Source organism: Echiichthys vipera, assembly GCF_963691815.1.
Source record: "Echiichthys vipera genome assembly, chromosome: 7".
NCBI lineage: Eukaryota > Metazoa > Chordata > Actinopteri > Perciformes > Trachinidae > Echiichthys > Echiichthys vipera.
This window is the reverse complement of record NC_139832.1, coordinates 28,462,583-28,486,882: the sequence shown is the minus strand read 5'-3', so window position 1 is coordinate 28,486,882 and position 24,300 is coordinate 28,462,583. Positions and strand designations below refer to the sequence as shown.

Sequence of the window (24,300 nt, the reverse complement as noted above, 5' to 3'; positions counted from 1 at the left end):
TTTTCCTCTCTGACTGTGAAAAGGAGGAGGATGCATCGGGGAAGACCCAGGACCAGGTGGAGAGATTAGATCTCCACACTGGCCTGGGAACACCTCAGGATCCCCCAGTTAGAGCTGGTTAATGTGGCCCGGGAAAGGGAAGTTTGGGGTCCCCTGCTAGAGCTGCTGCCCCTGCGACCCGTTGAAGATGAGTGAGTGAGGGTGTGATTTTGAAAAAGTTATATCAATGATAGACACTGTGATCAAAGACACAATCAGGAAATATTTTATTACTCAAACATCCCTCAAAGTTCAGAAAAAAACAAGTTTAAAAGCACAACATAATAATAAAAAATCTGAGCTACAAATGAAGTGTTCAAACATTTACACACAGATATTTCCAAAGATGAGCATGCACGCTGGAGCCTCAGTGACCCGGGCACTGGTGGGACTCTTACACAGTCAGACTTTGAGGAAACTAAAAAACCAAATAGTTCGAATAAAGTGGAACTGTGTGACAAAAAAAACAGCTCAAAAGAAGGCACTCTTTGGTATGATGGATCGAGGCAGTTTTTATTACACTGTGCATGCACTGAAAAAATGTACTAAAGGGTTTTCATCTGGCCACGCTCATGAAGACGGACTGAACTGAACAATGGAAGGCTGGCTCCTTTAAGCCCCTTATTGCTGTGAAAAGGCAATACTCTAAAGATATTTATATTACAACAGAAAGACCGATAGTTGACTTATAGACAGCAGACAGAAGCTATACATACTGAACGTTGTGTATTTCTTTGTTTAAATAAACATCTCGTGTCCCTGTGCTGTGCCCTCCAGGGGTACAGACAGGGTTTCATCTGAAGGACCAGCTGTCCTTGGGTCTGTGAAACTCTGGGTCCTGCCCAGCAGCTCACTCACTCACAGTCACACTGCAATACTCCAACACACCCACTATTTCCAATGTTTAAAGTCCTGAATTGTCTTTTGCATGAAGACTGCACATGTTAATTACAAAAAGAGTGGGCTCCACCTCTCCTGCAGTGAGAATATGATGAGGGTTAAAGTCCAGGGCGCTCAACATTCATCCACTGACATCGACATGAAGAATAAAACCTCATCAGGCGGACCTGAAAAAAAATGGCACTTTGGAAATGTTCAACAGTGGTGTGAAGACATTTGGACAAATATTCAAGGGTGAGTTAACAAAGAATGGATAGCATCACGAATCACACCTGCACCCACTATCTCAAGGTCCGATTCACAGGGATGTGGTTCTGATATTAGAGGGCGAACACCTCCATAAAGTTCTGCAGCTGCTTCACCTTGATCTTTCTGCGTTTGATTTCATCCACATGGCAAAGTAAAAATGTTACCTTTAAACACAGACGGCAGAACAGCAGAGAGAGAAAAACGACCTGTTCAGAGTGCGAGCTCCAGGTCCAGAGGCATTTCTTTAAAACTTCAGTCAAGGACTTTAAACTGTCCCTGGGATCTCACACTGTCAAAGACGGTGAATGAGTTAAAGCAGAGGGCAGCCCTTACACAGTAAATGTGCTCTCTGAAGATGCTCATAATGTCACTGTGACGGGCTGTGGCTTTTACCGCTGATCTTTGTGAACTGGGCTGTTTTTGCAACAAGGCTCATTTCTAATAAAACGTCTGCATATGACCTCATTTCAATTTGAGCAAATAGCACAGGAGCAGCAGCACAACTAAAGGTTGAAGATGTAGAATCTTTATTATAAACTATATTTTTTTTTTTAAAGAATACACCCATGGGGCGTTTTGAGAGGTACAGAATGAAAGTATTGCTTTCCATCAAAATATATATTTAGTCTGAATTAATGAATATTTTTTAAATGTTTTGAGGGGGTTAACAATGACTTCCTGTCTCGTTCTGTTTCCATGGTAGCAGCCAATAGCGTTGGGCGTTGCAGGTTGCCAGGGTTGTCTGTTATTGCTACAGAAACAAAGAATCATGTTGAGTTGAGAGCTAGCTAAACGATTACACAGCACTCAAAGAAAGACTTCCAGCTGAAGACTGGTTAACTTTAACTTCCACATGAGTCGTTATCCTGAATGATTCATCACTGACATGGAGCAGGCTGATCACTGACACACTCTGCAACGAACCTGGCAACCCGACTGCTGGAGCTATTTTTTGTTGTTACGACTACGATCTTGAGACACTAGATGGCGCTGATCTGCTCATTCTCCATATTCAACCTTTAAGGGTGCATTTCACCCTTTGGGTTCTAACTTATACCAGAGGTCGATGACTAAACATCTGAGAGAATCAGCCACAGGCCTGGATCATTCGCGGTATGGAGGGTGTGTCTCCCCTCAGGTGGATGGGTGGACACGGAGCCCAAGCTGCCTGTCCGTAGAGCTAATGTTAGCAATCTGCGACTGAGTTATAGTTTTGACGTCCCAAACCCTGCATCAGTCAGACCCAGACTCAGAAGTGCACAGATGTCTCTTCCTTCAGTAGAGGAATGTGAAAACACCTCTTTGCTCAGATACAAGTCACGGAAGTCAGTGTCAGACATTTTAGAGGACAGAAACAGAAGAAAAACACCTTTTTTGAGTGGAGGGGGACTTCAAATCTTTAAATCCTCTCATTAAAACATTACTCTGGGTACGTCCAAACTATGGGTTAAAGGTCTGAGTTAGGGTGATGACATCACCAAACAAAGTATGCAGTTTCGCCGTCCAGACGTCAACGCCATGGGGGGCATTTTCAAATCTTCCCACTCTGGGACCCTGTTTCAGGCTCCGATAACACCGGCTGCGTGCTGATGGTCGGCCAAAACGATAGTAAAATTGAAGAACACCCAAAGCAGTTGATATGCATTACTTAAAAACATGTTCTGTTGATGGACTCTATTCTCCCACAATGCAATGCTCCAATGAAAAACAGGAACTGCTCACAGCTGTGGATGGTAGTTAAACTTCTCTTTGTGAACTATAATTGGCAGTTACTTTCAAAAGTCCTGTTTTGATTTGCTCAGCGCACATATTAAGCATACTCTCCCGTTTGTATAAAATGAAAAAAAAAGTTGATTTCTATCTGCAAAAACAGTAAGCTATAAACATTAGTATAAAGTTTATACTGTGTGTAATTAGTTTGTCGTAAGTGGACAGTGTACCTCACATGCCATCTCTGAGCAGCAGTGAGTCCAACCTGATCACGAGACATACTGTAGTGTACAAAAGAAGTGTTTTTGAAGCATCAAGGCGTTGACCAGTCGACCCAGTCAAAGGGAAGGTAACACTGGTGCTGGGCGTGTGTCCATGGTATCCAGTCTGTCAAAATAAAAGCATGATTTGAGAAGTAGAAATGTATTTGACTGGAAGTTATTAGGATACTGGAGTGCTGTGTCTTTGGTTTGTGAACACAGAGTCTTTCAGTCGGGAAGCAGAGATTCAGACTGTCCGGTTGTGCTGCACCTCAAGGAACACGACAGAGGGAGTTCCAGCTACGCCTCTGAAAAGAAGCGAGGTGGACTTTATACATCTCCAGCCTTCTTTATTTGTGAAGAACTGAAGAAGGACAAGGGCTAATCTGATGACTCAGACTGTGACAACCGCTCCCTTTTTCTCCTTCTCCCATCTCTCTGTAAGCTGCTGTGAAAGATTCACAAAAGATACATTAGGTCTGTGCTGTCTTTGAACAGACTCAGGTTAAGCTCGTACCCAGAGGAGGCTGTCCGCGGCTGCTGCCCACGAGCGTCAGCAGGAACATGAGGTACAGTTGTGGCAGGAGTAGATCAAATCCACTGGTGTTTCTGCCGCTTAGTCCCCTGAGTCCTTACTGTCAGAGTGAGGAGTGTACTTGAGTCGAAATGTCCCTGTGAAACACAACAGAGACGTACGGTTGCTGTGGTGAAGCTTGGATAATAGGCCGGACGAAACGCCTCGTCTAATGTATTTATGGATAGAGTATAAGATGTACCACAGAGAAGCAACATGGGTGGGTTCTAATGTTTCAAAAGAAGATGAATAATAACTTAATCAATGTTCCATGGAAAGATCCCAAAAGTTGTTACAAATGCAGCCGTAAAACCTTTGATGAATATTAAGTATAAGTATTAGCTGTAGCCTACAAAAGAAAGTAATGTGCAAGTAAATGTGTCAAGAAAATAAATCAAGCATTGTTATATCATTCTTTAAGTTAGAGACAAAAATGATCTTTGACATCCGGACAAAAGGCTGCAGTCTAAACATTAATGTCTATGCCATTTATGATGCTGTGCTGTAAAAAAGTGTAATCAAACTGAGAATATTAAAGTTGTACTCCATAAGATGTAACTGCAGGCGAGCCTGTTCTTTCACAGCCCTCTATCTTGTCACGTTCACGCTCACTATGTGTGTTGACAATTTTTTAAGTTTGAATGTTTTGCTCTTTTGTAAACTTTATTGAAACACATTCACCTCTCTACTTCCGCTGCGTCCCCTATATGTTCCCCTCTTAAATCCACAATGTGACGCCCCAGGGCTGTCTGTGCTTTGTCAGTGCTCTATGCTGTCTGTGTGCATTCCTCTTCCCTCAGGAGTGGCTGTCGTGTGGGGCGGAGCATGAGAAAATTGGGAACACCTGCGACCGTGGTTTCCAGCATCTATAAGAGATGGCTGGCCAGACTGTTCTCTCTCTCCCTGCCACCAGCTGGAAGCTGGGCCAGAGCAACTGTGGTTTTTCCTGCTGTTTTGTATCATGGTTATGGTTTTGTTTGCATTTATTCCTTTTGTTGTAAATAAATTTACATTTATTATTGATCCTCCGTTCTCCGTTGCACACACATGTTCCTATTATTCTTCTGCTCTTACTACAATTAAATTCAATTCAATTCAATTGTATTAATAGTGCCTAATCATAACGAAAGTTATCTCAGGACACTTTACAGAGTAGGTAAAGACCACACTCTATGACTTATTTATGATTCACAGAGACCCAACAATTCCCGTAGAGTACGGTGGCAACAAAAATCTTCCTGACTACAAGCCTGTCTCAAGTTGGAAGTTCCCAATTTCCGATTACAAGTGAACGTAGCAGCGTCACTAACATGGCGGCTTATTCACATCTAACCTGCGAATGTCTCTACAGACACAGATATTAGAATACTCAGCAAATAGGCAACAAGTGCTGTCATTAGTGGGTCATGTGATCAATCAGCATTGTTTTGACTCACTCTTTGATAGATATTTACTTAAAAGACAGTTAACTAGATGAAAATCTTACGGAGTACAACTTAAACACTTCAAATAAATATAATTTAACTTGAATTTACACATTAGTAATTACATTTAATGATGAATAAGTTGATTATTGATAAGCATGTCTCTGTCCAGACGAGTGGAATTGGTTAAAAGAAATACAAACAACTTTTGCGCCTGTCCCCGAATGAAACAGTACGTGGGTGTAACCAGACTATACTCCACTGCACTGTGGAGATCTGGCCATGCGAGACTAATAATTAGTTCAGTTAATTTGCTTTCACTCGTTCACTCACCTTGCTGCGCTGAATCCATGGCCGGCTGTTTGCATTCCTCTGCTCTGTGTCCGTTGGCGCCGCAGTTATAGCATGACATGTTCCCTGCTGCCCGTTTCTGACTTCCGTTTCCCACGATGCCATGGGGCTGGTAGAAGGTAAAGCCCTGCTGCTGGTCATGTGACGCGGGGCTGTGATGGTAGAGGGGTGGTGGCACCATCATTGGGTAGGAGAAGGGCGTGGCTCCGGTGGCGGCAGCGCTGGACGAGGATATCAGGGGGCTGAGATGGAGCAGAGGGCCCAGGGTGAAGAGCGAGGGGCCGGCTGACAACGGCTGTAGGAAGCCAGCTGCTGTGTAACCAGGCAACGCCCCGTAAGCGCCACAGTTACCACGACAACCGCAGGAGCTGCAAACACACTTGGAGGGGGCATGGCCTGAACTTTGATCCAACAAAGAGGCAGAGGAGGGGGAAGGGGAGGGGCTAGAGGTAGGCGGAGCCGGGTAGTATGTGTTGCAGGGCACGGCGGCCACAGGGACGCTACTTGCGGTTGCCATGGGAATAAAGCCACCACCAGTACTGGAGCTGCCAGACTGTGAGCCTGACTTTGCGGAGGGACAGGAAGCGGAGAAAGAAGCAGGTGGGTGGGAGTAGTATCCAGATGGAGAAGGGGATGAAGAGGACGAGAGGTGGAAGTGCAAAGGGGGGTGGGAGACGTGGTGAAGGCTGTTGGAGGTGGAGGTCAGAGCAGAACTGGTTTCTACCATCAGACCCACGGCGCCTCCCGCCAAGCCACGGCAAAGCAGCGAGTCCTGGAGTGGCGAGGAGCTGTCCATGTTCAGCCCCGGGAACAGATTCTCTAACCTGACCCCCATCCCCACACTGAGCCCCTTACTGAAGCCCGAGCCCAGAGGCTTAGTCCTGTCCTCTGTGCACAGCGGAGGGGGCCTGGGCTTGCGAGGGGAAGTCAGGATCCGTGCCGGGTTTGGGACCGGGGAGAGCAAGGTCTGGGGGTAAGTGGCCTGTGGGTGGTAAGGAGACTGTGAAATACCAAGGGGGAGGTGGGAGGAGCAGGATGGAGGGTGAGTAGGAGCCAGATCGGTTTGGACAGGCAGGACCTGAGCTGTGGGGCGACTGGAGCCTGTGGGGCAGCTGGAGCTCAGCATGAAGAGACAGGACCGGTCCTTCTCTGGACCCCCTCCGTCTGGACCTGACACACCTGGAACACACATACACAGTAATGTGTTGAAAGCTAGTTTCAATACCTGTGTGTGTATGTGCAAAACTGTCGGGACTGGATGTCACTCAGAGACAGTATGAGAATGAGAATGAATAACGAGAATAAGCACCTTGCAGTTGTATGCCTCCGCCAACCAGACTTATTTATATATGTAGTGAAGACTTTGAAGGAATTTAATAAAGTTTAGGTTAAGGTCAAACTAAAATTATGGTGAAAATGTTGATGCTTCACACACATCTTCAGATCGACACAATCAGGACAGTTTCAACATTAGTGTCACCAGTTCAGTATCTGACCAAATGTCTCCCCATCTGTTCCTGAGCTATGAAACATTATGATGTCACTGTGAAGTTGACCTTTGACCTTTTAGATAGAAAATGTAATCACTTGATCATTTTATCCTGTTAGATATTTGTGTGGAATGTTGTTAGAATTAGCGCAGGAATTCTCGAGTTAGGGACAAAAAAATTTCATTTTGAGATTCATTTTTGAGTCCAAGTGGACGTTTGAAAGAAACAGACATTTGAAAAGCTCTCCCTGTGTGTGTGTGTGTGTGTGTGTGTGTGTGTGTGTGTGTGTGTGTCCATCCTCTATTTCACCCCTTCCTTGTCATCATCAACAGCTGAATATTACTGTCCGACCTGTTGAAGGTAGGCTATAATCTGAGTTATGATACTTTAGATTCTGCATACCAAACTGTAAAATAATACAATGGGGATTATCACTCAGTTCACTAACACCACTTTCAAACTGATGTGGCTTCTGTCTATTTCTCAGGATTATCCCTCTATGATAATTAGACGGTCCTGTGAGAACACTTACGCCTGTGGATGTCTCTGTTCCTGTCGAAGGCGGAGTCGCAGCAGAGAGGTGTTCGGGGCGAGCAGGAAGAGCTGGAGTAGCCTGAAGACGAGCTGCTGTCTGTTGAGACGGGGTGATGGACCTCCACTCGCAGCTCCCCTGAAATTGACATTTCAGTACACTGCTGTTTTAGGCTTACATTTTTCAATCCAGGGAACTGAGCAGTGGCTTTTCAAAATCATAATAATCCATACATTCGCCCAGCGCCATTCTCACATTTTGTCTGGTCTCACATCTAAACTTTTCTTCTTTTTTTTAACTTTATTGCCTCAACTGCACATTAACAGGCAATTAACGACACGAGCGTGTACAAAGAAACATCTTGAGATTAGGTCTCATCTGTCACACATAGATAGCACTGTAAAGGGTATAGCACACAAATGATAAATGGTTATGGGTACAGTATAATACAGGTGTATAAGAGTCCTAGGCAAGTTAGTCAGTAACTGGGGCCCACCTTCTCATAAAAACAGGCACTTTTAGCTGTAATTGGGCAGTCATATATTCCATCATGTAGACATGTTTTACTTTCTGTACTCAGTAATCATGGGAGGGTCGGCCTTCATCCAATTGATAGTGATCATTTTCCTTGCAATCATCAACAAAACATGTAAAATATAACATTGTTCTGTAGTGAACAGGTGATCAGGAAACACATCTAATAGAAATAACAAAGGGTCCACAGGAGAACTACTGACACAAACTTTTACTAAACTTTTCTAATCTTATGTGTGAATAAAGGCAGACGAGCAGAGACAAACCCGCTGTGTTACCTGAAGTGGAGGTGGGATGTGCTGGGGGTCCCATGTGACTGGAGGGCGTTACCCTGGCGATGCCGCTGCAGGGCCGCTTCTCCATCTTCATTTCCCTGCAGGCGAAACACACAGGCAGAGAGGAATGATGCGTCTTGTTGTTCATCCTGTTTTGTGTAAAAGCATTCATTTTTAGAAGCTTCTTGTTTAACAAAAACAGAGGAAAAATAACAGCAGAAGACAGACTTTTGCTGTTCTCAAAGTGTAAGTCCAGCGTCAAATCACCCCATGGTCTTTTTCGGAACTTGCACACATCAAATAAGCCGAGACAGTTTTTTTTGTGTATCAACTATTTATGATGAAATCCAGTAGAGTCGCTAACAGCCAGACGTGGCTAAAACTGATTAGCTCAGGGCAGTATGATGAAGACATTCTTTGAGACTCGTCTTTTTTAACCACTAATACTGCTCAAAATAACACCAAATTATGTTGCAAGCCTATATTGTAGGACTAAACTGAGTTGAACGGCAGCTCATGTCCACCTCTCACCACTAGGGGGAGACATGATCCACTTAACTTGCTCCTCATTTTCCCAACTGCTATTCTACAATCACATCTGCAAACCCGACAAACCAGTCGCATGGAAAACCACTGCTGCAGCTCACTTTTTGTGTGTTCTGTTTAAGCATGCACACACAAACACACACGTTGCCACCTGCCTAATGGAAACCTGTTGATACTGGGGATGGAAACACGATCAAGAGATAATAAGAGCAGGTTCAAAAGTGAAGAACCCAGGTGTGTGTGTGTGTGTGTGTGTGTGTGTGTGGGGGGGGGGGGGGGGGGGTGCTTGTAAATGAGAGAATCAGAGCATGTGGACGCATTCACTTGAGAGTCCATGTTTTTGTGTTTTTGCATGTGTTTCTGTTGGTTATCTCCTAATAGTATATCTAATCTCTCCGCTCCACTTGCAGCTGGTTAACCATTGACGCTGTATGGACCGTTCCTGATGTATATTTACTGTGGAAATCAGCGGCTGATTGGTCTGTCTGTTAATCTTTAATGGGATAAAGCATCTGCCCACTTCACCATGCACCAGCACAAAGACAAGAACGAGCCTCGTGTTTAAAATCCCACTCCAGACACGTGTTAAAGTATATAATAACTACTCTGCCATGAATAGTATTTTGTTTAACACATGGATTTCCCACATACAAAGTAGAAAAAAACTCAGAGATGGAGCTGGAAGCACATTTACTGTTTCTCCCTCAGTGAGGATACCTGCATCTGTCCTCGCCCCGGCCTCTGCTGCTCATGCCCGTATCCCCACACGTAGTTGCACTAGCTTGAGACTCTTCTGTAACTACGTTCTAGCTCCTATCGAAGGTTGATGAGAAGGCCTGAGGTTTAAACAGAAGCGCGTAAACGACTCATCAAGGTGAATAAACACATCTGAGAGAATGTGCCACAGGCCAACATGTTTGAGCCGGTTTCAGACAGGAGGAGGCGGGGCAGCAGAGACTCTTGGCGGGAGCAACTCCTGGAGCCCTGCAGGTGGACAGACGAACAAAGAGTCCAAGCTGCCTGGCCATGAAGCTAATGTTAGCAATCTGCAACTAAGTTATAATTTCAGCATCAGTCAGACCCAGACTCAGATGAGGAATATGTTGTCACTTAAAAGTGAAATTCCGGCGTAAAATCATCCGTGGTCTTTTTCGACACTTAAATATATCAAATAAGCCATCAAGACAGTTTTTTCCATGTATACACTATTAACAGAGAAATCCGGTAGAGTCGCTAACAGCCAAATGTGGCTAACACTGATTAGCATGGGGCAGCACGGTGAAGGCAAACGAAGCACCAATGGGCTCCTTCCTTTTGGATTGACTTTGGTAATCGACATGAATTGACTTTACTAGTAAGTTTGTCCCACGTCGAATAGTGTTTCACATATTAGACAGTGATTGGGTTATGGTGTAGTGATGTACTAACAATAGCAGGATATGTTTGAATTTCAAATCAAAGAGAAGTGCACGGAATGTGAAAACACCTCTCTAGGGACAAACATTACACTATAGTCAGTGTCAGATATTTTAGAGGACAGGAACAGAAGAAGAACACTGCCTGAGGTGCGGCAGCATCAACAGCACTGCAGTGCTGCATCCACACTAAATCGAGCACCTCCACTATATGGGAATTTCTCGCTGACCAAACTATTAGGCAAGCAGACAAACATTTGGGAAGAATTTTCAGAGCAATCTCTGAATGATTTTGTGTGTGCCTCAGGTCAAAATCTGCTCTCATGATTTCCCCAGATGTTCTGGCAGATTCTGAGCATGTGAGAATGTAAGTGGATGCATGCTAAACCACTCTTGGCTCAAGAAGACACATAGATGTTACACAAAAAGCAGGGTCTAATACAGGGGTGTCACACTAATTTTACTTCATGGGTCACACGCAGCCCGATTTGATCTCAAGTGTGCCGGACAGGTAAAACCACTGCAGCAAGATCCAAACTCTTATCTGCCACAGAGTTTCTCTTCAGGCTCATGTTGGTAAAAAGCCCGTCTCTTGTCGGGAACAGGATTCTGCAGCCTTCAGCATGTCTTCACAAACTCACCCTCAGAGTTCAGCTTTGATGCTGACGCTATTTTGTTAGCATTAAGTTAGCTAGCTTTCACAGCTGCATCGCTAATCTCTCAGCTACAACTAAAAACTAAAGACTAAAGACTGTTCTTTCCTCAAACCTGCCAACAAATCATCTATCTTCTCTGCTCTCAGCTGTCCTGGTTCTTCTGTGTTTCACCAGGATGAGTCTGAAAGTGGGGCTGAATATTCCTTGAGCACTGAAATGTGTTTTGAACACACCAGACATGCTTCTTGTTTAGCTCTGTGAAGAAGTTTCTTTGGAAACACGTCACTCTGTGTCCACTTTTCTCCTTTTTCACAAAGACATGTTCCTCCAGCAGCTCCTGCATGAACAGCAGCCTACACTCGACAGTGACACGGATCCTGAATGTAAGCACTCCTGTTAGGACAGTGTGACCTCCAGGGGATTAGTAGGTATAGCAGTGCATTTCATTAAAAAGTGGAATAAATTACATCTCTCTGCAGAGTCATCCAGTGGGCGGGACTGGATGGACCCCTTGGGCGGGCCAATTCTGGCCCACGGGCCATATGTTTGTCTCCCCTGGTCTAATGACACTTCAGTTCCATGGAATTTGTAATACAAACTGCCACACTGTACAGTAACTCAGTGAGCAAAGAGAGTCTGGTACTCCAGGTCTCTGTCCTTGCCACTCAAATATTGACTTAGTGATTAATTACTGCAGCTACATTGGTTTAGTTTTTGAACTTCTATTAAAACAAGTCATAAAGGGTCCATGTTGTATCTCGATCACTAACATAAATGATGCTGGAAATGTCAATTTGTGGTAACACAATGTAACTATTTATTGACATTCAGCACTTCACGTTCACAAAGAAATATTTATGCATGTTAGTAACCAGGACACAACACATTCCTTTATAGCCACATGGTGTTTGTATGGGTACACATGCTATTTCTTTATTTGTGCTTTCGAAGTGTAGTTTTGAACTTTGGACAGAGCCAAGGTGGCTGTTTCCCCACGTTTCAGTTTTTATGCTGAGCTAAGCTAATCGCCTCCTGGCTGAGGCTTAATACTTAGCACACAGACCAGAGAGTGGTATCGACCTTCTCATTTAACTCTCAGCAAGGAAGTATTGCTTAAGTAAAGCTATGGTCGACCATTTGGAATATTGGTAACTATTAATAACATTGTTTATACGGCGATTATGGTCCTGTAGTCTGATCTACACAATATGAATAACAAAAAGAACCCCAAAGAATCCATTCAGTCTATCAGCCGTAGGCTTTCATAGAAATTGACCAATGGGGAGCCATCGGTCCCGGAAGGCTGCCTTTGGCTCGTACCCTCCATCAAATCCCCTCGTCTCACCTGCTCCTTGTCGTCCTGCCTCCCACTCCCCCTCCCTCTCTGTCAGCTCTGAACATTTTGTTGAACAGGTCATTTTTGCATTTTATTGTGGTAGATGTTACATAAATAGCCTCCCTTAGTCTGTGCCAAAACTGGCTTATGACTGTGAATGTCCCCGGTCTGATAAACGGCTATGTCAACACATGTTAGCATATGTTAGCTATGTATTTTTAGCTGGCCAGCTTCTTGGAGGAGGGAGGGGATACGAGCTTGGGGGAGTTGCAGTTATGAAAAATATTAGCTGATCGCCCTCTGCATAGTGTGAATTGTTTTTCAATAAGATGGTTCAATGCAGATTATCCCTTACTTAAAGGCACTGTACTCAATATTCAGAACATTAATATAGCAGCAAACAAATATTTTCTATGTAAAGATATAATGGAGTAATGGCGTCCTGAATGGAGAATGAAGTCACTCTCCCACTGTGTGGTGGAATCCGAGTAAAAAGATGTTGGTATTTCACATTATTGGGACTTGGCTCATCATCTACATGACATTTATTTATGACTTTAAGCACCTACAATGGAGTCAACCTGCGCATTAAGTCTACTATTGTTAATATTTTGGAGACAATGCAAAGAACGACCCTGTGGCCTGCCTTTCGCATGTTGTGTGCATATTCAAAACACTTCTGTGTCTTGGAATAGTTGGTTTTCACACCTGATGCAAACCGTGCCCAGGTAACCATGAACCATATCGAGACCACCTTGGCTGCATTTACATGGACCCTAATATTCCACTGTTCGATAGGAAGGATTTTTTAATTGGGTTGAGAGGTGTGGTGCAAACCTTTGATAATCTGCTCAATAGGAAGATATATGCACCCAACAACCCTGTAAAGGCGTTATTCTCTGGTTAGAATAACTACATTCTTTCTGCGCATGTTTGCTCCACATAGGGGGAACATTAAGTGAAGCTGCTTCAGACAGAAACATGGCAGTAGCTAAACAAAACTGTTCGGTGGTTAGAGTCTCTAACTGTTCTGTGGTTTGAGACTTAAGGCTTGAAACAACCAGCTGGCAGGCAGAGCAACTTCTTCTATACTCCATGTATTGAAGGAACTGAATTTTCTCTTAAAGTTAATTAAACTTTTCTTCCGTTATGTTTCAGGCAGATTAGATGCTTCACAGCGGGCGAAACCACTTTGTGCACTTAGCCTCGTGGGACCATCCTCATCTCTATTGTATTTTATTTACAGATCAGTCTGGTAATGTGCAACAGAGAAAATTTGCCAAGCGAACAAACAAGTCAGGGTTGGTTTTGAGTCGCATTTAAGTCTGACGAAATTAGAAGTAACTACTCAGTGTAAACAAAATGACGGCTTCCATGGATGAGATGAGCAGCTATGGAGCAAGCCACTCACCAACTCTTTTTTCCTTTGGATCCTTCTGTTGAAATGTTGGTGATAGACAGATGATTTATCCAATCAGCAACCAGTATTTTTGCCCCTTCCCAAAAGATCTCCAAACCAGAGTTCCCAGATGCAAATGCTGAGCAAATGGGAATCATGCGAATGAATCCATCTGGCAGAGTCAGGTTAATGCTTTGGTGCATGTATACACACATCTGAGTGGATCGCTTTATTTAGCGTCCGTGTAAACAGTTGAGTAAGAATCTTTAATCAGAAGGATTGAAGAAATATGTAACCGCAGCTAGAGTTAACTTAACACTAATCTGGCTCAAGTGTTGTCAAGTGTACTCATATCCGGGCCCTAATGTGAAAGCCTCCTAATAAAACAGAAGCAATGTTATGCTTTGATGTACCATGTTATTAGTGATTAGTGATATCTACAGTGGACTCCACTGACTTTTGTATCTCCAGTTGAGTCTTTTGCAGCTCTAGTTGAGTCTTGAGTTTCTTCTTTGCTCCTTGGGTCAGGTCGTACTTGTTCAGGTCCTCCTCTGTCAGCGCTAAAAACTGTAGGTAACACAGGGGAAATAAACATGTTTTAGAAAAGAAGACATACTGGTTTATTTAAGAGTAAAAAGCTTACACATGTCTACAGCTTGGAATACTGATTGTAGTAAGTGATTGAGCGTACTTGTTGTTTCCTGTAAGATGTCTTGAATAAATTAATGACAGGATAGCATCTAAAGCTGACCCACCTCCTCCATGGTGAGCTGTTTGAAGACGGGGTAATACTTATGGAGCCGGAGCCTGCGGAGCCAGTCCAGGATGCTGTTCTGCTCTGGGGTGATGGGCTGGGGCTGGGATGGTGCTTGTGTATAGGACTGGGAACGAGAAAGGGAATGGGACTGGGGGTATGAGAGAGACTGGGGATGTAAGTGGGACGTTGGATGGGAATGGGAAAGGTGCAGGGACTGAGGCTGTGCACTGGACTGGCTGCTGGTTTGGGGCTGAAGGTGGTGCTGGGAGTGCTGCTGAGAGTATGAGTTTGGCTGACTGTGTTGGGGATGTGGCTGGGAGGAGGCTTCACCTCCACCGGCCAAAGAGCACTGGGTGGGCAGGGCTGGCACAGCAGGAGGGAGGGAAGACAGCTGGGGGGAGTGCTGCGGAGGAGGGAGGGAGGGAGGAAGAGGAGGAGGAGGAAGGGAGGAGAGGTGAGGAGAGGGGCGAGTCAAGACAGAGCTGTGGGTGCTGACGACGGGCTGGACGCTGGCCACTCTGTATATCGCCCTGAGAGAGGAAATATAGTCAGAGGGGGCACAAATGAGGATGATGATGATGATGATGGTGATGATGATGAGGATGAAAAAATCAAACCTGTTGGCTCCTCTGTACTGAACCATACAGCCAATATCTGAGGGATAGAGTGAAAACAAAAATAGCTTCATCATCTTCACATCAGCACAACCAAACTGTTTTAAAAAACTTAAGGGATCAAGTGAGTCAAACCCAGACACTGCTTGATTGAAAGAAATACTTTAACATTAACCAATAGTAAGACCCTGGTATCTTTAGCCCTTTCATTTACAGTATTTTTGCAACTGCTGTTCCTCAGTCTATTGCATAAATCTGATCTTTTGTTTGGCTGTCTTGCGTCTTGTGTTTGTTTGTGGCCTGTCTACAGATTACAATGTGGACAGCTCACGCTCCTGATGTGACCTGTATGCGTAGTTGATCACTGATGACATCAGTTGATCAATGATGACATCATGCCACCATGGTGTTTTAATTTTACCAAGACTAAGTCCTTCTATGGCCCCATTCGGACACAACAGATCGGTTATGATAAGACCGTTCAAGTGTAGCTTGCACCGAAGTGTCACCCCGCATACTAATGAGGTCTAAAACATCCCTCTCCCTCCACTGGCCGCCTGCTTCACTGCTGTCCTCCATGTTTGTTTTGATTCTGTTCCCCGACTGTGTTAAACTTTTTTGTTCAATCAACTTTATTCGTCATTCATTTCCAAAACAGTGCAGTGCGGGTCAGAATGACGTCAAAGTCCCATTAAATGTGACCTGGCTGTTCAGATTGTGGTCACATTCAACAAAAAATCTGATACGTATCTGATTCAGTAGCACATTTAAAAGTGGCCTAATTCTGATTCGGAAATGTCAGATTCAATGGGACTTGTGTTGTTCACACTGTCAGAAAAAAATCAGATATGGCTCACATATGAGCAGAAAAATCAGATTCACTTCACTTGAACCGGCAGTGTGAACTTAGCCATAGAGAACATATCAAATGAGGTAAAAGCATCACAACACTGTACGTTAAGCACTGAAATGGATTGTTGCTACATTTTAAAGGTCAGTTAATAAAATAAAAACATGGTCTGCGTGTCCTCTGGATTATACAAATAGCAAGGGAAAACAGCAGCAATTTATGCAAAAGTCAGTTTGTGAAATCATGCAGATGAATGACTTCAAAACAGCACTGAATATGTTGCATTAAAGTAAATACTACTGAGAGAAGTCTAGAGTTGTCTCCCCGGTCACAGAGCGGTTTTCAGCTCTCCTTCCACCTTACTCTCCATTCCTCAAGCCCTTGCAATAAATGATTTCTGTATGACAAGAGAGGACAGAAGGTGTGATGAGTATGGATGTGTTGCAGCCTCTCGTGTTTGTTGTGCAAGTTGTTATCGCGATATAAAAAAGCGATTTATTGTGCAGAGGGGATCGAGGGGATGTGCAAATTTCAAATGCAAAGGCACTATTCTGCTTACTTAAAGTGACTACAAGGAACTGTGATTTTGCGTTGATTTTGCCGGTGTTATGAATACGCTGAATAGCGTTTAACATGTTAGACAGTGATTGGTTTATGGATTAGAGACTTACCAACTAAAGCTTCCCGAAATACATTTGAATGTGCGCGGACATCCCCTCCTTCAATAAAGGAATGTAGAAACACCTCTCTAGTGTCAAAATTTGCTCAGATACAAGTCACTATCCGGCTGTTAAGTCTGACGTGACACCCTTTCAAAATAAGACTTCCAGATCCAAACGCTCCGTTGAAACAAAACAGACAACAACGGCCTAACGTGAACAATTCCGATCACCTCTTTCGACAGTTAAACACCTTTTTCATCCATAAGAAAGAGGTCAAATTACAATAACGTTGCTTTTTTAAAACCCAGATCTGTTCAAACAAGGGGGAACACGGCACTGCGTTGTGGAAGAAATACAGGTCTTCGACCTGCTTGGACCCGGAAATCATATTCTGAAAGGGCATTACGTCACGACTTAACAGCCGAATAGTCAGTGTTGGACATTTAGAGGACAGAAACAGAAGACAAACACTTTCTTGAGTGAAGGGGGACTCTAAATGATATTGATAACACATTTTATTTTTTTTTACCATCATTTATATCTTAATTATAAGGAAGTTTCTACATGAGTACAAGGAATGGATAAGTCTTAATTTTCAACCTTTTTGCACTCAAATAAAAAAACAAAAAACAAAACAGATCCAAGGTTTATCAATATATTATCAGCAACTTGAAGAAGGTGTAATTTTGTTCCTTTCAGAAATCTGTGCCTTCTGTGTGTTTAGTGCAATAAATGTGATATTACAGCCTCACATCCAGCTGAAGAATGCTGGATTGTGACATATTGTGGAGGCAAATTACAGCACAGTCACAGGGCACATTCGTATTGGCCTTGGTTCTCTCGGTTCTTTGAGAGTCTGACACACACATACACACACACACACACACACACACACACGAAGGTAGAAGCAAGAACAAGCACACACACACTTACACTCTACATACGGCTATAAATACTTTCCATGATGAAGTCACATTCATAGAATCAAACACACACACCAACATGAGGTCACCACACTTTAGGCATCCCAACACAAACATGCCACGCTGAATTTCCACACCAGACTAAAATAGACCCCTCTCCGACACCCCCAAAACACAAACTGAAAGTTCTGCCCGTAGTCTCACCTTTCACTACCACCAACCAAAGCCTACACTCACATCCTTGTCCTTTCCAATACCTCCTTTCTGACTCCACTCTCTCTCTCTTCTCCAACAGTTAAACCCAGACATGAAATCTTTTATCTTGCCCGTCTTGCCCCGTCCCTCATTGGCACCTTCTTTCCCTGCATTTAAGAATAGAGGGTTCTTATTTTATATCCCTGCTGCCCTCTTCAGAGACTTACTGGTTTTATAGACTCACACATTCACAACAACACATTCATGACATCTGCAGTTGAAACCTATCTGGTCTTGTATTCATGAAACGTCTTAAGGCTAAAAGCAGCAACTTGATGATTTAGTAAAAAAAAAAAAAAATGGGCATGTCAATCCTAAGGATGTGACAAGACTCTCAGCTCAGGAGACGATACACGATACACGATACACAGTACACGATACAGGATACACGATACGGCAGCTCCTAAATGTGTGAAAAGTTAGAAGTATTCAAGAGGAGTACTCACTGTCTCACAGTACTCACAGCCACTGAGAACAAATCACAAACAATCCTAAAATGCCCTAAAGGGGGAAAGCTGCATTTATTTCACAACATTTTCCCATGTTTCTTCTTTGTCTTTTGCAGTTATTCAGACTCTGAATTTTCCTTTAATAATGTCGTTCCTCAGGCACAAGTTGGGCAAGAAGTAAACACCTCTCACTATCATCATGGTTATTGTAGTCTGATTATTACAGGGCTTCTTATGTGGATACCTGCTAATTGCTGCCAGACATGTAAGCGACTCATAATTAACTGCACATATTCTTGACTAGTCAGCAGACTTTATTACTCTTTATTTCACGTTCAATCATTTGATTTTAAACTCTTTATTTGGATATGGAAACACACCTCCTCCAGTATTTCTATCAAGAATTTGCTGACAGAGAACCAAGACAGCCAATCTCAGCTTAAGACGTTCCCAGTTTCTTAGTAAAAGTTGGTTTTAAGAGGACAATCTTAGCTAGTAACTTTTAAAGCTATGTAGAAGTCCTCCTAGTGGAAAGAATATGAGCCCTGATGTTTTCCAATCACATAGTGTCTCCTATTTATCTACATTTTAAAACAGAAAACATAGGAAGGAACAGAAATTACATAAAATCTAAAACTCATTTTGTCGTGACATCGAAAGAGAATGAAGACTTACCGGCGCTGGAGGTGAATGGGCAGGTCGGGGCTACAGGAGCCGTAGGGAGAGGGGAGGCAGGACAGTTGGGTGAGAGAGGCCTGGTGGAGGTGAAGAACAGCTGGACACTGTGGTGCTGGAGGACATTCCCAGGCAGCGCTGTCAGACACCTGGGTGCAGGCAGAGAGGAGCGGGGCAGCAGGGGGACAGACAGGGAGTCAGACAGACACAGAGAGGACAAAGAAAACTACATGAGATGCACACCAAGCTGCATCGTGGAGGTGCACTTCAGAATTAGTGTTGTGCACATTCTCCTCATGGTTCCAATAACCTGAACAGAGCTCCCCTTTCCTTTCACACCACACAAGCTTGGAATGAGCTGCAATGCATTCTTAAAGTGAAACTCTGGCCAAAATGGAACCCACAGCCCAGTTTTTTCATTGATCACCTATTAACAGAGAAATTTTCTTTCTTTTTTTAACCGCTGAGATTGTTCAAAATAGCACCAAACCTCTGCAGTAGCATGAGAAGAGTCCCTACACAGAAAACAAAGCACCAACAACGTAGTTAGTGAACCTAGAGTTTATTAAAAAGGACTGTTTTACAATGCTACAAGCCTTAGCAGTCAGCTGGTCCATACTGACAGGCAGCCCAAACAAGTCGATTACCGAGTTATCAACTTGTTCTCATGCTACTGCAGTGGTTTGGTGCTATCTCGAGCAATATTCATGGTTAAAAAAGCCGTTTTGGATGGTTTAGTGCTCCGCCCCTAGCTACTCAGTGTTAGCCATGTCTGTAACTCTGTAAGTAATAACTTACAGAGTTTCTTTGTGTACAATAGCCCACCTTTTCTTCCCCTCGCTCTATCTCCATCTCTCAAACACACACACACACACACACACACACACACACACACACACACACACACACACACACACACACACACACACACACACACACACACACACACACACACACACACACACACACACACACACACACAACACACACACACACACACACACACACACAGGTGCCGTGGTACTGCAGTCTGTCTGTCCTTCTCTCTACTGGCAATTGTGCTACTATAATGCATGAAGTTGGTTTGTTTGACATTGTGACGGTATTATGCCACCTTTGCTTGATTCTGGTTGCATTGAACTGTTTCTTCATTACAGCGCTATTGTCTGTGTGAAAGGGGCTTATGTTGAGACTTTTCAAGGACAAAAATAAACAGGAAGTGTTATGGGACTAACCTTGGGTCCAGCTCTATGGACTGAGGGAGGAATTTCTCCACTCCATCATCAGGAAAGGCTTTTGACAGCTTAGAGAAAAACAAACACATATTAAACTAACGCTACATTATATCCATGCTACTATACAATTAGAATGCCAAAAGAAAAACATGTGCCCCAATACAAAGTATGTCACCATCCTTTGTGCAGCATATATGAGACAGAGGGTCAAAGCAAGTTCAAGTGACAATGTTAAGAAGACATAGTATGTCCCAGTTGTATGCATACTGTACTATATCAGGGCAGTTGCAGTACATACTAAAAGTAATGATCCTAACTACATTGCGTTATTACATTTCTATGCTGATGTTACTGAGCTTTCTACCCCTATAAAACCTGACTGTTGAAACCAGGGGTTGTGTAAGACTTCTAGTTGCCTGTTATTTTGACAGATAGATAGCCATTATCTATTATTACCCCTCAATTTAGTTTTGTATGATAACACATACAGTATTTAATGCCTCATTTTTACGTTGTTTATCAATGCCATCACAATTATTGGGCTTTTTAAAGAAACTTCTGACATTCAGCTCTCATGACAGTAAGCAAAAGCCAGCTAGAAAACAAGGTCATGCAAGTAAGATCAAAGAAAAGACTAGACAATAGCAAATTAATATGCACATGCCACCAGCTGGGAGGGGTGTGAATTATTTAAAGTTACAGGAGTCTGATGGGGTCCAAAATGACGGAAGATTTTTCCATCATTGTTTTCAATGATTCAAGAATTCAGTGACCTTGTAATAAAGACCAAATGTTTGTTTACAATAACTCAATCAGAAACAGAGGGGGGAACAATTCATTCATCCATTCATAGAGAATGGTATAGTCCTTTTACACTTTATTTATAAGAGGGAGTACTGAAGACCTTTTTCTATTCTCTCAACCTGAGCGCAGCCTGAAATTAATATTATTATCAATCAGGGAAAGTGTTACAGTGGTTTTTCTGACCTGGGTCAGCAGCTCTGTCACTTCCTGCTGAGTTCTGACAACAGATGAAACAAAACCATCGGACCAGCTGGCCTGGACGAGGAGAAGGGTGAGGTGGAGGGGAGGGAAGTAGAAAACCAGGTGGAAGGAAACGTTAAACACATGAAGAGAAGAACACAGAAGATTTGGAAAAGTGAGCAGGGGTGTGTGTTTACGCTGGACCCACCTCCAACGCATATTCACTAGTGTCTTCAGACTTGTGCGTCACTCCTCTCAGCACCACCCTCTCAATCAGGACTGAAAGAAGCACAGATTATTTTACAGATGATTAACCGGACTTCACTTGTTTGACACAGCTGCTTTAACACATCAGTCATTTGAGTGATTAGTTTAAAAAGCCAGGAGGAATCTAAACTGGGCCTCCTCTCAAAAGCAAAGCAAAGAAAGTATGTGAGAAGAACATAGCCAGTGAGTTACAAGTGAAGTTATTGTGTCATCAGATGTAACTTCACTGACAGTGATGTGAGCTGGCCAGTTGGCTGCACTGTTGGTGCGCTAAAACTTTAGCAGTCCCATAGCACAAAAGGACTGTAGTGTACAGTGTGTGCATAATGTCAGTGGGATTGTTTACTGTACCATCTGCTGTGACTCCATGGCAATTCCTTTTCAAGGTGCTGAGATGTCATTCCTGTATTATGTTGCAAAACAACTCCCCAACTGCATACATCTGCATTTTGACTGCTCAAAGATGGAGGACAGTGGGTGGCCACAAGACATAGTTCTCAAGTCAAAAAGCCCAAATGATAAACAGTGTTACTATTGTTTCCTATGGTTCTTAATCTCATCCGCTTACTTACTCCTCACTAAGGTGTCTCTTTTTGTCATTGACAGTCCACCTTAAGAAGTGGAAGAGCGGTTGTTGCCGTTCCTTACTCACCAGCAGGTCAGTAATGCCTCTGTCAGCACATTATGTGATTGGCAGGAATACAATATCTGAACCAGTCGGTCATCAGCCTGACAACTATTTAGCCTTTCAGGGCAATGGTTAATATTTCAGGCTTTCTGGTGTAGCCAGAGTAAATCCAGGCCAGGATGGCGATGCGAGAATGGAGTTGGACTTTAGAAATGATTTGTCTCTACAGTATAAACAGATATCTGCATATGAATGCACATAACAAAAAGCTAGGGCAGTAGTCAACCAAAGAAAATCTTGGTTGGCTGAAATTCTATCTACTTCTCAACCAAACGCCCACAGGTACTCTCTAATATTTTTACATCTGCAGATTCTCACGATATCACAAGATCACAAGATCATGCAAGATTCACTGGATCAATGGATCTCAGCTGGAAAAAACACTGTGCCACCTAAGCGTTTGGAAGTCAGAGGTTTGCAGGTTCTGCTGTGCGTTCTAAGATTTTTGAGCTGGAATTCATTTTCAGCTGGAATTAAATGCTTTGTGGACACACAACCTTATGAAAGTAAGACCAGCGATTATCATTAACAGTCAATCAACTGACCAGAAAACGTCAGCCCTACAAAAAGCTAATGAAAACTTAAATAGTCCTCAGATGAGAGTGGATGGGATCCGAGACTGCATTACAGAAAATACGTTTGGCCCCTTTTGCTCCCCAAAAAACATGAAAAAAGCAGTGATCAAAATTATTGAACAGTAACCATTGTGTCAGAAGAGAAGATTTCAACAATGTTTTCTTCTCTAGGATGTGGAGGTCACAGCTTTGAATGACTTCAGCACATCTGCGCCCACAGGACATCACTAGTTTCTCACACTGCTCTGGTTTGATCTTGGTCCATTCTGACTCAGTCTCTTCCACGGTTCACTAACTGGAGTGGGTTTCTGAGACATTACTTTGTTACCAAGGATTTCCCAGAGATTCTCTATGGGGTTTAGATCTGGACTCTGGGCTGGACATTTCATTGTTTCATTAATCTTAACTTTGAGGAACTGCTTCACCTGTTTTGCAGTGTGACAGGGGACATCGTCTTACATGGGAATTGCAGCTGATTGGAGACAGTTGCAGTGAAGGTGTTGCATGTTGCTGAAGGAGGTTCACATAAACAATTGCATTCACTTTGCCATGTAGCTGAACAAGAGGCCCAACTCCTTCTGCAGAAAACATAGACCCCCAAACCCCCCCTGTACTTCTGAAATACCATTTCCACAGGCCAGTAATTCACTGTACCATGAGAATATTCAATGTTTGTATTAAAATTTATATTTTATGACTTTATGATGTGAAATTTGTAGGTTAGTAGGTAGGCCTTATTTAAGGCACATAACACTACAATACATTTACAAGTGCAAGCATCTTGAATTATTTACACATTTGTTTGCTTCTGTCTGGATACATGCCTCAGGTTCAGAGCATAGACTGTAGAGGCAGGTTAGGGCTGCTCCACTGTCATTAGTTCCATGTCATTAGATACAAGCTGAGAAAATGTAGAAATGAAACGCTACATGGATGTGTGTGTGGGTGTGTGTGTGTGCAGAATAGCTCCAGGTAAAGATTTAGACATACTAAAACTCTTATCTGAAACCACAGGACATGCAGAAACAAGCAGTAGGGGAGGGGAAGATATGAGTGAAGGAGGAGACGAATAAAGAGGCAAGAGAGAGGAGTCACTTTCACCGCGTGCACATACACATACACACACACACACACACACACACACACGCACACACACACACACACACGCAAACACACACGCACACGCACACACACACACACACAAGCACACGCACACGCACACGCACACACACACACACACACACACATCCTTCACCACCTTGCAGTGTGCCCGTTGGACAGCAGCTGTGGAAGGCTCTAAATGCTGCCTGCCATTCATACTAATCTTGGATGCCTCACACACACCCACACAATTTTGAAGTCCGAGAGTGTGCGTGTGTGATGGGATCAACAGAAGTTTGAACTATCTCTCAAGAGATACTACTGTACATATTGATAGATATCCCTAACGTCTTTAGTTCTTTCCAACTTAAGTTTATGTGTGTGGGCCAGAAAAACACATTGTAAAACCAACACATGAGGTGTGGCTCATTCTGCCCGGCCTGAGGTAGCAAAAACTGCTAACACACACAGGGAAAATGGTAGGGTTTGGCATATAAAGTTAATTGTGTGTGCCTGTGACAGCATGTGTGTACACCTCTGTGCATTTGTGTTTGTGTGTGTGTGTATGTGTGTGT

The 24,300-nt window shown here is 43.3% G+C and overlaps 1 protein-coding gene across 4 annotated transcripts in view; it reads right to left on the bottom strand.

Annotated features, from left to right (window-relative positions):
* Positions 1 to 250: 250 nt before the first annotated feature.
* The window catches only part of zcchc14 (zinc finger, CCHC domain containing 14), a 49,588-nt gene continuing 25,538 nt past the window's right edge, over positions 251 to 24,300 (bottom strand). For 2 of the 4 annotated variants that reach the window (XM_083916761.1, XM_083916763.1), the window contains 11 exons: positions 21,303 to 21,373; positions 21,098 to 21,169; positions 20,111 to 20,178; positions 18,876 to 19,024; positions 15,065 to 15,101; positions 14,446 to 14,977; positions 14,148 to 14,257; positions 8,342 to 8,487; positions 7,530 to 7,667; positions 5,490 to 6,686; positions 251 to 3,830 (listed from right to left, as the gene is read on the bottom strand). In XM_083916761.1, coding sequence (XP_083772887.1) covers positions 3,775 to 3,830; positions 5,490 to 6,686; positions 7,530 to 7,667; positions 8,342 to 8,487; positions 14,148 to 14,257; positions 14,446 to 14,977; positions 15,065 to 15,101; positions 18,876 to 19,024; positions 20,111 to 20,178; positions 21,098 to 21,169; positions 21,303 to 21,373 — 2,576 coding nt within the window. In that variant the 3' untranslated portion in view covers positions 251 to 3,774. The remainder of the gene's footprint in view (positions 3,831 to 5,489; positions 6,687 to 7,529; positions 7,668 to 8,341; positions 8,488 to 14,147; positions 14,258 to 14,445; positions 14,978 to 15,064; positions 15,102 to 18,875; positions 19,025 to 20,110; positions 20,179 to 21,097; positions 21,170 to 21,302; positions 21,374 to 24,300) is intronic. The other 2 variants (XM_083916762.1, XM_083916764.1) reach the window with 1 other exon arrangement.